Source organism: Camelina sativa, chromosome 9, assembly GCF_030686135.1.
Source record: "Camelina sativa cultivar CO46 ecotype springtype chromosome 9, ASM3068613v1".
NCBI lineage: Eukaryota > Viridiplantae > Streptophyta > Magnoliopsida > Brassicales > Brassicaceae > Camelina > Camelina sativa.
In genome coordinates, this window is record NC_141888.1 from 34,647,435 (window position 1) to 34,662,618 (window position 15,184).

Here is a 15,184-nt window from a genome sequence, read left to right on the forward strand (position 1 = left end):
TATTCAATTAGACAAGTATATTAAGCCCATTTCCTCCTCTTCTTGATTCCTGTCGCTTTAATATTATTATTAGAGAGATTTCAAATCGGGGTGGAAAATATCTGGTTTCATTTTTGGGTATTACTTTTAATTAGCAAGTTATTTTTAAATAATTAAATAGGAAAAAACAAATTACGGCCAGAATTTAACAGAGATGTGGAGTGGATTATTCGTACGTTGTTGCACTCAGCCTTATGGCCCTTATCTCTTAGCTTTTGAAACCTTGCATTCCTCCAATTTATTGATCTGTCGTTAGTATGCTTTGTATGTTAGTAAACATGGACCACTACTGACTACTGTGCATGTTCATCGTGCTGGAATTAATCGAAGATATATATTTCTCTTTTTAGTTTTTTACTGTCATGTCCTGTTTTAACCGCTGAGGATTTCTATAAATACCGATACAAAATGTGGTTGCTCTCCACACACAACTCATCACTAAAACCCTAAAGAAAAAAAAAAACAGTCAAAATGAAGAAACCTTCAGTTGTCTCTTTTCTCATCACTCTCCTGTTGGCTGCAGCTGTCTGCATCCAAGGCAGCGAACCAGTGAAGGACACTGACGGAAACCCAGTTAGCGACCGAAACCAATACTTCATCCAGCCGGCAAATAACAACGGAGGTGGTCTTGTCCCAGCCGCCATTAATATACTTCCCTTCTGTCCACTTGGAATCACCCAAACACTCCTTCCGTACCAACCGGGCGTACCGGTTGGCTTCCAGTTACCATATGGTGCAAATCCCATCGTTAATACATCTTTCCCTCTAAACATTGAATTCAGGTCCAAAGTCTGGCCGGTCTGTACCGAGTTTTCCAAGTTCTGGAAATTCGATGATTCCCCATCCGCTTCCGAGGAGCGTGCAATTCTCATAGGTGGTGAACGGTTTGGCAAAGATAGCGAGTTTAAGATTGAGAAAGCCGGAGAAGGAGCAGGAGCAAACACTTACAAATTAACCACCTCATACGGAACCGTTGGAGCCATCCCAGGGGGGTGGATGGGCGCACTACAACTAATTGTCACCAAGGATACGACTAAGACCTTACCCATCAAATTCAAAAAGGTGGATGCTGCTACTACTACTTCTACTTCTCGGGTTGAGAAGTTAGGTCTAAGAATGTTCCCGTTCTACTAATCAACTGGGCAAAATCATGTAAAAAAAAAGCCTGAGACTCGTCCATGGCAAGAAATAATGGGTTGAGATAATACCCGCTTGCAAGTTTTTACTTTTCATGAATAAAATAAAACTATCCTTTCTAGCGCTTTTTTATTTATGCATGGCCGTGATTGTCAATGAGCATGCTAACAAGAAAAATAATAATAAAACTTCAGAAAATATTAACAAAAAATAAACGTTAATTACCTTATAAATTTAAGAATATTATTCAACATATCAGGTATGAGTTAATCAATATATGTCAGATGTTTTAGATTTAGATAAATACCCATATTTTACTAATTAAATAAATTAATAATATAGCACTATATGTATTAAAATTGAAAAAGTGAAATCAAAGGTACAGAAAAAGACACTTTTGGTGTTTAAGAAAAAAGAGCCATAGAGAGATTTGGATCTATCCTGCCGCGCCGAGTTGGCGATCGGAGGCTTGAGAGAATGAACAGCGCGCGGCTGAAGTCCGGTGGTAGAGGCGGATGGTGTTGATGACGGTAGCGAAAGAGGGATCGTGAGGATGAGAAAGAAGAGGAAGAGGAGAGAAGCACAAAGAGGTAAAGCTGTCATAAGTGCATAAAATAGAAAATTCAGTGCAATTTCCCACATACAGTACTGTATGTTCTCTCTAAGGAAATATATTGCTATAGGTTGTAAATCTACAATATATAAAAATAATCCAAAAATACGTACGTTGTCATTCTTTAACAATTCAATCAGTAAAGCATATCTAATATAACAAAAAAAACTCAAAAAATGATCTACAAAGTCACGTATTATATCACAATTTTTTGTATCGTACTTTTTTCAGAACCGTTTATTACAGAATTAATCATGATCTCATAATGGTACTTTACTTAGCGAACTCCAAAAAATGTTATTATTATTTTTTTCCTGTTGAGAGAGAGGATCAACTTCACAAATTGGCTTCTTGCGTACTGAGACTCCAATTTGATTACAAACGGAGTTGTTGTGTGTATAATTACATCGATCGTTAAATCCAAGTAAATGATGATTTTTAGAAATAGGAATAAACATCCATTTCAGGAATAATTAAATCGCTTAAGTCGTTAGGTGTCCCTTTGTGAATATGTCACTGGAGCTATATCACACGTATATGTAATATGTGGTTAGGGGCTGTCTAAGTGTTAACTAGGGCACACTTGTAGACTATACATATATAGTAGAGTGTTCTTCATGCATTTTCCTCTCAATTCTTCTGACTTCTGAATGGCATGATTCACTCACTTCTTTTTTTCCACTTCTTGATTCTTATCGCTTTCTGGTTATTAAAATGGATTACTACTTTTAGAGTTTTTCACCTAATTTTAGACAGTGGTTGTGAAATCATGCATATGGTCCTTGTTTTCAGTACATTGTTTAAATGAATAAGAAAGAAAAATATGAACGGATACAAAGATAGTTGAGAATCATCCCTATCTCTCTCTGTTTGAAATATTGTCTTTTTCCCTTGAATTATTTGATCGATTTTCATAAAGCCTAAACCCTCTTTTCTTCATATTGTTTGTTCCATGGACCACTGTGCATTTTCCTCGTGCTTAAATCGAAGTTCGAATCGATACCGAAGAGTCTAAGATGAAAGTGGGAATCGATAACCGAAGTTGTGTGTTTACAGTAAAATTAATTCTGTATATTTACTAGTTACTAACCATGCTTAATTAGTGCTCCCTTTTTTGTTTAAATGTTTAGTGCTCTCTAATGGAGTATTAGGCTTATGGTGGTCCTTCATTTTTTTGGTGTGTTGTTTAATTACAGTCATCGTTTAATCTTTTTTCTTAAAGAAAGTCAATTATTACAATAACTCTTTAAATTAAAAAGAAAAAAGGAGTTGGTGAGTAAATATCACACGTACTAGCCTAGTAGGAAACATGTATGATGTCGAATATTGTACATGTTCATTAATTAGCATATGGTCCACTATTTGTACGTAGATTATGCAGAGTTGTCTGCACGTCAGTCATACGTTTTTATGTATGAATTGTTTAAAATGATTTTGAAACTTTTTTAAATGAATAAGAAAGAAAAAGATAGCCAGATTCAAAGATGTTTAGAATCATTCGTACGTTGGTTCACTCGTCCCTATCTCTTTGTTTGAAATCTTGTCTTTTTCCCATGAATTTATTTGATCGATTTTCATAAAGCCCAAGCCCTCTTTTCTTCATATTATATTGTTTGTTAACATGGACAATTGTGCATTTTCCTCGTGCTAAATTCGAAGTTTGAATCGATAACCAAAGAGTCTTAACCTCTTTTTAACTCTCTATTTTCTTGTATCAAGAAACTGTGCAAAGAAAGGATGTCGGGCAGAAGCAGAGATGTTGAAAATAACTCGTACGTTGGTTCAATGAGAGAGATAGGGACCATTGGGCATTTTTCCCGTGAATTATTTGATCATCGTTTATAGTAGTATATGTTAGTCGACATGAACCATTGGGCAAACCTAATAGGCTAATATCGACAATCATAAATCTAAATTAGCAGAAAGGAGAAAGTAGACTAGCAGAGGATACTAAAGTATTATTGGATAACATTTTAAGCTTGGAAAGATTTTCCCTTGCACTATATATAAAGCACCAAAATAATTTTACCAACATTCTAAACCATAAAACTAGCTTCTATATATATATATATATATATATAAAATATTCAGACCAAAAGAAAATCGACTTGCTCTACTTTTCAGCTTTTGAGCATATACATAGATTCTTTAGATCATCTTTATTAGTGATAGTATCTAAAATTAATTTAATTTTAATTTAATTTTAATCTTTTATATATTAAAAGAAAAGTATTCTAACACAAAATGCTGACATGTCGCATTCACATAGCTCCATACATTATTTCTTTTATTTGTCATTAGCTTTTAATAATATTTACATCAGTTTTCCAAAGATATAAGTAACACCCAAAATTCAATTATTATATTCTCTTTTTAACTTAATTATATTCTTTAATTATATTTTTATAAAATCTGTAAAATAAATTTTAAGAACTCTTTGTTCATATGATATGATAATATAAAATTGATATTATAATAATTTTCATTGGTTAGATTTTAATTATTATTCAAAAATTTTATATATTTTAATATATATATATATATATATATATACTATACAATCGAATTTTAGATTCTAATTACCGATAAATAAATAGATTTTGTAAATAAAAATTACAGTAAAAATATTTAATAATTATTTTATACCGCACATAGTGCGGGTTGTTACCAATTATGTTGTATATAAATATACAAGACACGGTGATGCCTTGGATAACAATGAAGGAGATGTTGTAACTTAAAGTTATTATATAAAGTAAACGGCGCGACCAAGAAAAAAGCTAATCTTATGATATGACTTATACAATGGGGAATATTATTCATCAATTTTATCAATAAAAGCCCAAGTGGTTACGTTACGTGCATGGTTCTTTGTGAATGTCACTGGAGCAATGAAAGATCATAGTAGGGGACACGCATATTGTCAATATGAATCTTGATGTATGTATTAGTTAGGAGTTTAATTTCCAGAAAAAATGAAAAATGAAGGAATATAGAATCTAGCTAATCCATTAATCTTAATATATAGCTTATGCAATGTGTTGTGTTAATATCTGCATCTTAATTCCTCTCTTCTTCTTAATTCCTCTCTTCTTCTGTATAATTATTCACTTAGACAAGTATTATTCACCCCATTTCCTCCGATCTTCTTGATTCTTATGGCTTTAATATTATTATCAGAGAGATTCCAAATCGAGGTGAAAAATATCTGGTTTCATTTTTTGGTTATTATTTTTAGCAAGTTCTTTAAAATAACAGAAAAAATGAAACAAATTATGGCCAGAATTTAACAGAGATGTGGAACATTATTTCGTACGTGGTTGCACTCAGCCTTATCTCTCTCCTTTTGAAACCTTGCATTCCTCCAAATTATGCTTTGTATGTTAGTAAACATGGACCACAACTACGTACCGTGCATGTTTCTCGTGCTGGAATTAATCGAAGATAGATTTTTCTCTTTTTAGTTTTTACTTTTATGTCCTGTTTTAACCGCTGAGGATTGCTATAAATACCGATACAAAATGTGGTTGCTCTCCACACTCAACTCATCACTAAAACCCTAAAAGACAAACAAAACAGTCAAAATGAAGAAACCTTCAGTTTTCTCTTTTCTCATCACTCTCCTGTTGGCTGCAGCTGTCTGCATCCAAGGAAGGGAACCGGTGAAGGACACAGATGGAAATCCACTTATGGACCGTACAAAATACTTCATCAAGCCGGCAAATAACAACGGGGGTGGTCTTGTCCCAGCCGCAATTAATATACTTCCCTTTTGTCCACTTGGCATCACCCAAACACTCCTTCCGTACCAACCAGGCCTACCAGTCAGCTTCCATTTACCAATTGGTGGAAAACCCCCAGTTTCGACATCTTTACCTGTAAGCATTGATTTCAAGTCAGACATTTGGCCGGTCTGCACTGAGTTTTCCAAATTCTGGAAAGTAGATGATTCCCCATCCGCTTCCGAGGAACCTGCAGTTCTCATAGGTGGTAAACGGTTTGACGAAAATAGCCACTTTAAGATTGAGAAAGCCGGAGAAGGAGAAGGATCAAACACTTACAAATTAACCACCTCATATGGAACCGTTGGAGCCATCCCAGGGGGGTGGATAGGCGCACTACAACTAATTGTCACCAATGATACGGCTAAGACCTTACTCGTCAAATTCAACAAGGTGGATGATGCTACTACTACTTCTACTTCTCGGGTTGAGAAGTTAGGTCTAAGAATGTTCCCGTTCTACTAGTCATCTGGTCAAAATCATGTAAAAAGAAAGCCTGAGACTCGTCTGTGGCCAAAAATAATGGGTTGAGATAATACCCGCATGCAAGTTTTTACTTTCCATAAATAAAATAAAACTATCCTTTCTAGCGCCTTATTACTTATGACTGATGTATGGCCGTGGTTGTCAATGAGCATGCTAACAAGATAAAGAATAATAAAACTTCAAGAAAATATTAACAAAAAATAAACTTTAAGAAACTAATAACGATATAAATTTAAGAATAAATATTCAACATATCAAGTATGAGTTTATCAAAATATGTCGGGTGATTTGATGAATACCCATATTTACTAAATAAATTAAGAATATAGCACTATATGTATCAAAACTGAGAAAGTGACATCAAAGGTACAGAAAAAGACATTTTTGGTGTTTAGGAGAAAAGAGCCATAGAGAGTTTGGCGATTAGAGGCTTGAAAAGTAGATGCATGCACGGGTAGAGATTAGGATCTATCTTGCCGCGCCGAGTTGGCGATTCCTGAGAATAAATAAGCACAAGCCGATAAGCACGAGCCGATAAGATCTCTGAGATTGATCAGCCAGCTGGGTTGGTTTGGCTATTCCTTTCCATTGAAAAGGAAATGCAGGTGCTGCACCAAACGCTGGTGCCCTTACTTGCCTCCCAGTCTTGAGCAGCAATCATCTTTGCTTATGCGGACGAAAGTGGAGGCTTGAGAGATAGAACAGCGGCTGAAGTCCGGTGGTGGCGACGGATGGTGTTGATGACCACGGTAGCGGAAGAGGAATCGTGAGGATGAGAAATAAGAGGCAGACGAGAGAAGCACAAAGGTAAAGCTGTCATAAATGCATAAAATAGAAATATCACCTTTTTTTTTTGTTGGTGTTAGTTTCTTAATTTATAGAAAAACTAGTATTATCCCCGTGCGTACCGTTTATTTTACTAAAATTTTTATATAAAAAAAAAAATCATTGCTTTAAAATTGTGGTAAAACAAAATCGATTTGAAACTGATGATAACTGATAATAAAACACATAGTTTAATCGTACTAAGCATGAAACGGTAGACTAAATAAATACAAAATACATAATATTATATGTACAATCCATAGAAGTTCCCCAAGAAAACCATAGGGTAGCTTAGGTAAGATGGAACATCTTTGAGTCATGTACCTACATAGAAAAATAAATAATAATCTAGAATTTAAGTAGGATTGACCATGATATATATATATATATATATTTGTCAATGATATATATATATATATATATATATATATTTGATATATATTGTTGATGATATGAAAATTGTGTAAATGTGTTACCTTGAGATTCACATATAAGTATGTATCATGTTCTTAGATGTTCCTGAAGTTTATCATCATTGTAAGAAGTTAGTCATACATATACATGCTCAAGTATATTGTATAAAAATATAAAAGACTTTTAAACGTCTTTAAAACCAGAAGCATATTATCAATCTTACCTGTGGAACTGACTGCAAACATCGAGTTATAAGTTCTAATATACTCCTTGAAATTAATACGTCTTGTGTCACTTGTGAACATATGTGCAACCAAGACTGGAGGAAACTTTTGACTTGAGGACAAAAAGAGACCGCAAGACCTAATTATTATACATAAAACCAGAAGCATATTTAACTAACCTTAAATTTGATAATGCACTGAGTTGATTATGATTTAAATTGATCTTATCGTTTGATGGAACTAACCTTAAATCACGTACTGAGTTGTAGTTTCAACATCTGATGACATGGATGTCTGGAAATTTTGAGTTCTTTTATATCGTTCATACTCCTTTTCTCACCAATTACGCATAAGTTTTTAGCATAAGCGCGCAACCTGAAATCAACCTTCGACCCCAATCCTACCTACAATTAAAAAAGTGGCAGTCAAAATTACATATTAAAAGTAACTGCTGAATATTAAAAAATAAATTACAGATTCTATGATGATTTAGAGAAGGTGAGTGAAACACGAAAGATGAATCACTTTCTGAGTGTCAAAAGACGATGACGGAAATGGTCGTAGATGGATTAAAAAATGATGAAATGAGAATTGTTGACGGTTCGGGTTCGACGGAGTAGCAGGAAGAATGCTTCGGAGATCTGATCAAAAACTGTTTGGTTCGTAACTGTAATTGCAATTTTTTTTTGCAGATTTGATGGGGTTTTCTTTGTCGAAGGTGTTGATAGTGATAATTTATTTTGATATATATTGATTTGAAGTCAGTTGATGAAAAGAGTGTGGTAAGTTTTTTGAGGATCGTGGAAACAAAGAATTGAGATCGTGGGATAATTTTTAGGTACAGAAAAAAAAGCAAAGTTATTATTTCACAAATCTTTACATTCGTTTGAACTGTGAATAAGGTTGAGAAAATTGTGGTATGTGAGTGTAGATTTAGGAATTTAGAACGTAAAAGTCTTGTCCAAAAAAAGAACGTAAAAGTAAAAAAAGAAAAAAAAAATCTGATGTGGCTTTATTCCATTGTTAATTTTTTTTTTTTTGTTTTTTACAGAATTATTTATTCACGATCGATGGAGTTTTTTTTTCATGAATTTTATTTTTTTGACAAATTAAATTGAAAAGAATCTGATATGGCACAATCTTATTGGACAGGTGACTTGTGTTTTATAGAATAAAGGATTAGGTAATACAGTTCAATTTCCCATATACTATATGTTCTTCTTTTTTTTTTTGTCAAAACACATACGTTCCCATTAATTAAAAGACTGAGTTTGGTACAACGAATGAAATTAAAAACTCTTTGGTTATCTCATCTGCCTTCCGATTGTTCTCCTTTTTCACGAAAGAGAACGAGCAAGCTTCAAATCTAGCGGATAGAACGAGGATATCTTGGAGAATCCCATACAGATTCTTCGGAAAGGACTCTGAATGGAGTGCTTTGATCAGCATAAGCGAATCTGAAGCAAAAGAAACTCTTTTGAAGCCTAGATGGAAGGCTTGTTGGAGCAAGGAGAAGAGCTTGTAAATACTGTATGTTCTCTCTATGAATATTATATTGCTATAGCTTGTAAATCTAACGTTGTCATATCTAGTATTAAAAAAAAAATCTCCAAAAAAATGATTTACAGGTCCTTTAAGCCTCAGCCCCCTTTTTTCTGTTGAGAGAGAGAAACTGGCTTCTTTGCGTACTGAGACTTTTTTTGTTGGAAGGGTTATTATATTTGAATCCTCCAATTCGATTACAAACGGAGCTGTTGTGTTGTATAATTATTTTATCGATCGTGAAATCCAAGTAAGCACATCCTATAGTTTTTAGAAATGGTAATAATATTAACATCCATTTCAGGAATAATTATATCCCTTAAGTGGTTAAGTGTCCCTTTGTGGAATGTCACTGGAGCAATATCACACGTATATGCGGTTAGCCGTTAGGGGATGTCGTAAGTGTTAATTAGGATACACTTGTAATTGTACTTGTAGACTATATATAGTTAAGTGTTCTGCTTCTGCATGCATTTTCCTCTCAATTCTTCTGAAAGGCATAATTCACTCTCTTATTTTTTTTCCGCTTCTTGATTCTCTTATCGCTTTCTGGTTATAAAAAAAAAATATGGATTACTAATTTTTGAGTTTTTTTTCTTCCTAATTTTAGATTGTGGTTGTGAGATAATCATGCATGGTTCTTGTTTTCAGTACATTGTTTAAATAAATAAGAAAGAAAAATATGGACGGATAGAGAAAGATCGATGTTGAGAATCATCCCTATCTCTTTGTTTGAAATCTTGTATTTTTCCCCATGAATTATTTGATCGGTTTTCATAAAGCATAAACCCTCTTTTTCTTCATATTGTTTGTTAATATGGACCACCACTGTGCATTTTCCTCGTGCTTAACTACAGTCATTGTTTATATGTGTAAAAACTCTTTTTTTGAAAAAATAGAGTCAATTATGACAATTAAAAAAACATGTTATGACTTATGAGACTGACGAATTAAACGATGGCAATTATAATTCAATTTAGGAATAAAACGCACAAGTGATTAGGTGTTGTCCGCAGCGTTGGATCAGAAAGTCTACTGTACTGGTAGATTATGCATATACGGCAAGTTTTACGATCTGCCATTGTCTTCCATCTCTTGATTCATTTCGCTTTAATTCCGGTTATACAAAAACTGAATTTTCATTACAGCGAATTTCTTTAGTTGTGAACTATCGACACTTATTTATTTAATTTTATTATCTTATCAGAAAAAGGTCGTTGCGGAGATAATTTTAATTCATGTTTTAGCAGCTTGTTTAAATTAACGAAAATACACATTCTTTAATTTGGTGATCCGTGGAGCCGTTCGTCATACTCAAATACGACGTTGGTAGTTAGATTCGATGGATTGAGTGTCATTTGTAGGATTAGATATAATATATTTTCTACTGATGATGTAATAAACAAAAAAATATATATATATATATTAACAGGACAACTTGTGAGAGATGTTTGTGATCATTCTATGCGTTGAATCACTCATCCTTTTCTATTTGTCTGAAATATTGTCTTCTTCCCGTGAATTATTAGATCATCCTTGTTTTGCTATATAAATTTGTTAGCATGGACATTGTGCATGTTCCTCGTGTTGAAATTCTAAGTTTGAATCGATTACCATAGTCTAAACCCCTCTTTTCAACCTTCACTATAGTAGAAAGATAGACATTAAAGACCCATCACAAGAATGATCAGAATGTGACCTTGCCGAAAAAAAGCCAAACATTATAGCTGACAAATTTACGTTTCACTCAACCAAATGGTAGTTTGTTATCTCTTTTTTTTTACCTGTCATGCTCGATTTAACTGCACGACTCCTATAAATACCGGTACAAAATGTTCTTGTTTTCCACAACTCAAACCCCTCAGAAAAGTAAACACTAAATCCTAGAAAACACAAAACCAACAAAATGAATAAACTTTCAGTGGTCTCTTTTCTCATCACTCTCATGTTAGCTGCAGTTGTCTGCATCCAAGCAGGAGAACTAGTGAAGGAAGCTGACGGAAATTATCTTCAAACCAATCAACAATACTTCATCCAGCCGGTCAATACCAACTTCTCCGGAGGTGGTCTTGTCCCAGCCCCCCCTACACTGTCAATATTTGCCCTCTGTCCACTTGGCATCGTCCAATCACCCATTGATTACATACCAGGCGTACCCGTTAGCTTCTCAATTCGAAACGCAATCATGGAAACAACCATTTCCACAGATGATTATGTAAACGTTGAGTTTAAGTCGCCCAAATTTTGGGCCTGCACTCAGTTTTCCAAGTTTTGGAAAGTCAAGGAATCCTCATCAGCTACCGAAGAGCCTCCCCTTCTCGTCGGTGGTACAAAGCAGGAACAAAATAGCTGGTTTAAGTTTGAGAATGCCGGAGAAGGAGCCGGAGCAAACACCTACAAGCTGACCAGCTTTGCCGGACCTATTGGAACTAAACCAGGAGCTTTAGGGGCACCACAAGTAGTTCTCACCAATGATAAGGCTAAAACCTTACTTGTCAAATTCAAAAAGTTTGATAAACCTACTACTACAAGTTCTACTAGTCAATTTGTCAAAATCATGTAAAAATACAAAGCCTGATACTCGTCGATGGCCAAAAATAATGGGTTGAGATAATACCCGCATGCATGTTTTTACTTTCCATAAATTAAATAAAATTATCCTTTCTAGCGCTTTCTTATGACTATGCATGCATTGGCCGTAATTGTCAATTGTCAATGAGCATGCTAACAAGAAAAAGAATAATACAACTTCAAGAAAATATTAACAAAAAATAAACTTTAAGAATTTTTTTTTAATTACGAGATAAATTTAAGAATGAATATTCAACATCAAGTATGAGTTAATTAATATATGTTGGGTGATTTAGGTGAATACCCATATTTACTAAATAGATTAAAAATATAGCACTATATGTATCACAATTAAGAAAGTGAAATCAAGGGTAAAGGAAAAAACATTTTTGATGTTTAGGAGAAAAGAGCCATGAGTTGGAGGCTTGAAGGTAGGTAGAGGCACGGGCAGAGATTTGATCTATGTTGCCGCGCCGGGTTGGCGATCGGAGGCTCGAGAGATAGAACAGCGGTTGAAGTCCGGTGGTGGTGGCGGATGGTGTTGATGACGGTGACGGCAGTGCCGTTTGATGGTGGTGGTGGCCACGGAAGAAAGAATCGTGAGGATGAGAAAGACTCAAAGAAGAGGAAGATGAGAGAAGCTTGATACAAAGGTAAAGCTGTCATAAATGCATAAAATAGAGAATATCACGTTTTTTAATGTTGGTGTTATAGTTTCTTAATTCAATCAATAAAGCATATCCAACATATATAAAAACCTCTAGAAAAATAATTTACAAACACGTATTTTAATCATAATTTTTAATGGTATTTTTTTTCATATATAACCGTTTATTACAGAATTAATCATGATCTCATAATGGTCCTTAGCGAAAAAACTTATATTTTCTGTTAAACTTCATAAACTGGCTGCTTTGCGTACTGATAAGTGATAACCACTCTTTTGGGAAGGTTATTACTTTTCAATCCTCCAATTCGATTACAAACGTAGTTGTTGTGTTGTTTATTACATCGATCGTTCCGTCCAAGTAAAGTATATCTTATAATTTTTAGAAATGGGAATAAACATCATTTGTAATAAGATTAGATACAATATTTTCTATAATGATGTAATAGATTACAACAAAAAAAAATATTAACAGGAAAACTTGTGCCTAAAAAGAAACAGAGATGTTATAATCATTTATACGTTGATTCACTCTTCCCTATCTATCTGTTTGAATTGAAATCTTGTCTTCTTCCCGTGAATTATTTGATATTGCTATATATATTTGTTAACATGGACATTGTGCATGTTCCTCGTGCTGAAAATCTAAGTTTGAATCGATTACCATAGTTTAAACCCCTCTTTCAACCATCACTGTTGTAGAAAGTTAATTAGAATGTGACGTGTTGAAAACTTGTCTGCCCACGTACGTTGAATTGTATTTATATAACATGGTATTTTTTTTTATCACTTGTTCTTCATTAAAATAGAATTGTCTATCACTCATTTGTTTTCCTTGTTAGAGCGTGGTGAAAATTAATTTATGTTCTTGTTTTAATATGTTGTTTCAAAGATAACGGTTGGCAGAAAGAGAGATGTTGAAGAACATTCTTAGTTTTGTGGCCGGTTGGTTCACACATCCCTATGTGTTTAGTTAACATGGATACTATTGTGCATGACTCTCGTGCTGAAAATCGAAGTTTGAATCGATTCACGAGTAGAAAATTAGAACCAAGCCAGAATCAGAATGTGACATCTGTGAGAAGTTACGCTAAGGGCCAAGGGAGGATGTTACAAAAAGCATGTAACGCAAAGCCTGATGAGACTCGTTCATGGCCAAAAATAATGAGTTAAGAATTGAAATAATACAACACGCATGTTTTTTTCTAGTGCCTTACGAGAGTAAGTTCTATGGCTAAGTGCTTAGTTATACTTTCTGCTAAATTCATACTTTTGGTTGACATCATTAGGTTTCATTTTTAGTTTTCGATTCTTTTTTAAAAATTAGTAGAGATTAATGTCAAATGTGGCCAGAAACAGAGATGTTGAGGCTCATTTCGTCCGTTGGTTAACTCAACCGTATCGTATATTGGTGTATGGGTCGATGGTATATGTTGAGTCTTGTTTATGTCGGTTATTATAAACTCTAATAATATTGTTGTAAACTATAAGACCTGGTATCATATAAACCTTCGTATCATTGATTAAAAAGAAATAACATAATAATAAAGATTTTTCACCAAAACCCTTCTCTAATTTTTACATGATATAAGAGCAGCTGATTCTTGTGGATCTAAATTAAAGCTTCCGCATTAGAACATTGGTGATCTCAACTTCAAAAGAGACCATGGAGACTTTTATTGGAGAAGATGGTGGTGATGACGATGAAGACGTTGTAAGGAATGCTATATTGAGTATATCTCTTTACAATTGTACAATGGAGGTTTATATACAAGAGAGGTGAGGGAGCCTCTAGGTTTAATCATTACTATACATTCCTAATATGGAGATATGATATGATCTTGTGTATCTTGGAGTATCTCTTATATGCCCCCTCAAGATGAAGGGGTCTTGACCACGCCAATCTTGTCTCGGAGGTCCAAGAATCGTGGGCGAGGTAATGGCTTCGTTAATGCATCGGCAAGTTGGTCTCGGGTATTGACATGAGCAACACGTAGCGCACCTTATTGGATTTGGTCACGAACGAAGTGATAGTCCACTGCAATGTGTTTCATCCTTGAGTGGAAAACAGGGTTTGCACAGAGGAAGGTCGCACCGATGTTGTCACAGTACACTACTGCTTTGTGTGGTAAGCCTATCCCAAGTTCAGTTAAGACATTGCAGACCCAGCTTAGTTCAGCAGCCGTGTTCGCAACCGCACGATATTCGGCTTCAGTAGACGACCTTGCAACGCCCTTTTGCTTCTTTGCAGTCCATGAGATAGGATGATTGCCGATGTAAATAATGTAGCCATTAGTGGAGGTGTAATCATCGGAGTCGCAAGCCCAATTTGCATCTGAGTAGGCGTGTATGGAGAGGCGATTCTTGGCGGAGAAGTAAATGCCAATTATAACAAACAGAATCCACAATTTCTCTAGATGAGGCTAAAACAAAGACGGCTTGCAGCTCTCAATTCATCGTAGTGAACTTATACGCATAGGTGATCAGAAATGGCATATGTGATCCTACTTGACCCGATAAATCCTTCTCCTTGGGATCTCCAAGTTGCCATGTTCATCTTTCTTCATCACACCAGCAGCACAACCATTTCCCCCATTCCTCCTGTTATGAATCATCAAACAATTTCCCACCACAACCTTCATTTAGTTTTTTTTCTTGTTATCTTCTCTATTAAAAATTATGTTTACTACATGAAAAATCCATTTCGTAAACGAGAAGGGGATTCACTTAATCAGCAAAAATCATAATCTTTTGTCTTGTGAGATCTCATACTATCTTCTTTGTGTGGAGAATAATAAAAATTAATTAGTGGAAAGCAAATGAAAATGTTTTGGAGAGAAGAAGATTAATAATAAAAGACACATGTTATTCTTTATTAAGATGA

General features: G+C 34.5%; 2 protein-coding genes, 1 long non-coding RNA gene and 1 pseudogene across 3 annotated transcripts; 3 read left to right on the top strand and 1 right to left on the bottom strand.

The window, feature by feature from the left end:
* The first annotated feature begins 447 nt into the window (after positions 1-447).
* Positions 448-1,297, top strand: LOC104712825 (kunitz trypsin inhibitor 2). Its single transcript, XM_010429799.3, has one exon. It carries the CDS (start codon positions 511-513, stop codon positions 1,171-1,173), a length of 663 nt encoding a protein of 220 aa, XP_010428101.1. The 5' UTR covers positions 448-510; the 3' UTR covers positions 1,174-1,297.
* A 4,021-nt stretch (positions 1,298-5,318) lies between these two features.
* Positions 5,319-6,168, top strand: LOC147939155 (kunitz trypsin inhibitor 2 pseudogene; annotated as a pseudogene).
* A 1,066-nt stretch (positions 6,169-7,234) lies between these two features.
* On the bottom strand, positions 7,235-7,920 carry LOC147939156 (uncharacterized). The gene is made up of 3 exons (XR_015565875.1): positions 7,766-7,920; positions 7,520-7,659; positions 7,235-7,401 (listed from the first exon to the last, which is right to left on the bottom strand). It is a non-coding gene; the product is annotated as an uncharacterized LOC147939156 (long non-coding RNA).
* Positions 7,921-10,935: 3,015 nt separating this feature from the next.
* On the top strand, positions 10,936-11,734 carry LOC104712827 (kunitz trypsin inhibitor 2; the record flags this gene model as incomplete). The annotated part of the gene is made up of 1 exon (XM_010429802.3): positions 10,936-11,734. A coding segment is annotated over one exon (690 nt), but the record flags the coding sequence as incomplete, so codon positions are not given.
* Between the last annotated feature and the right edge of the window lie 3,450 nt (positions 11,735-15,184).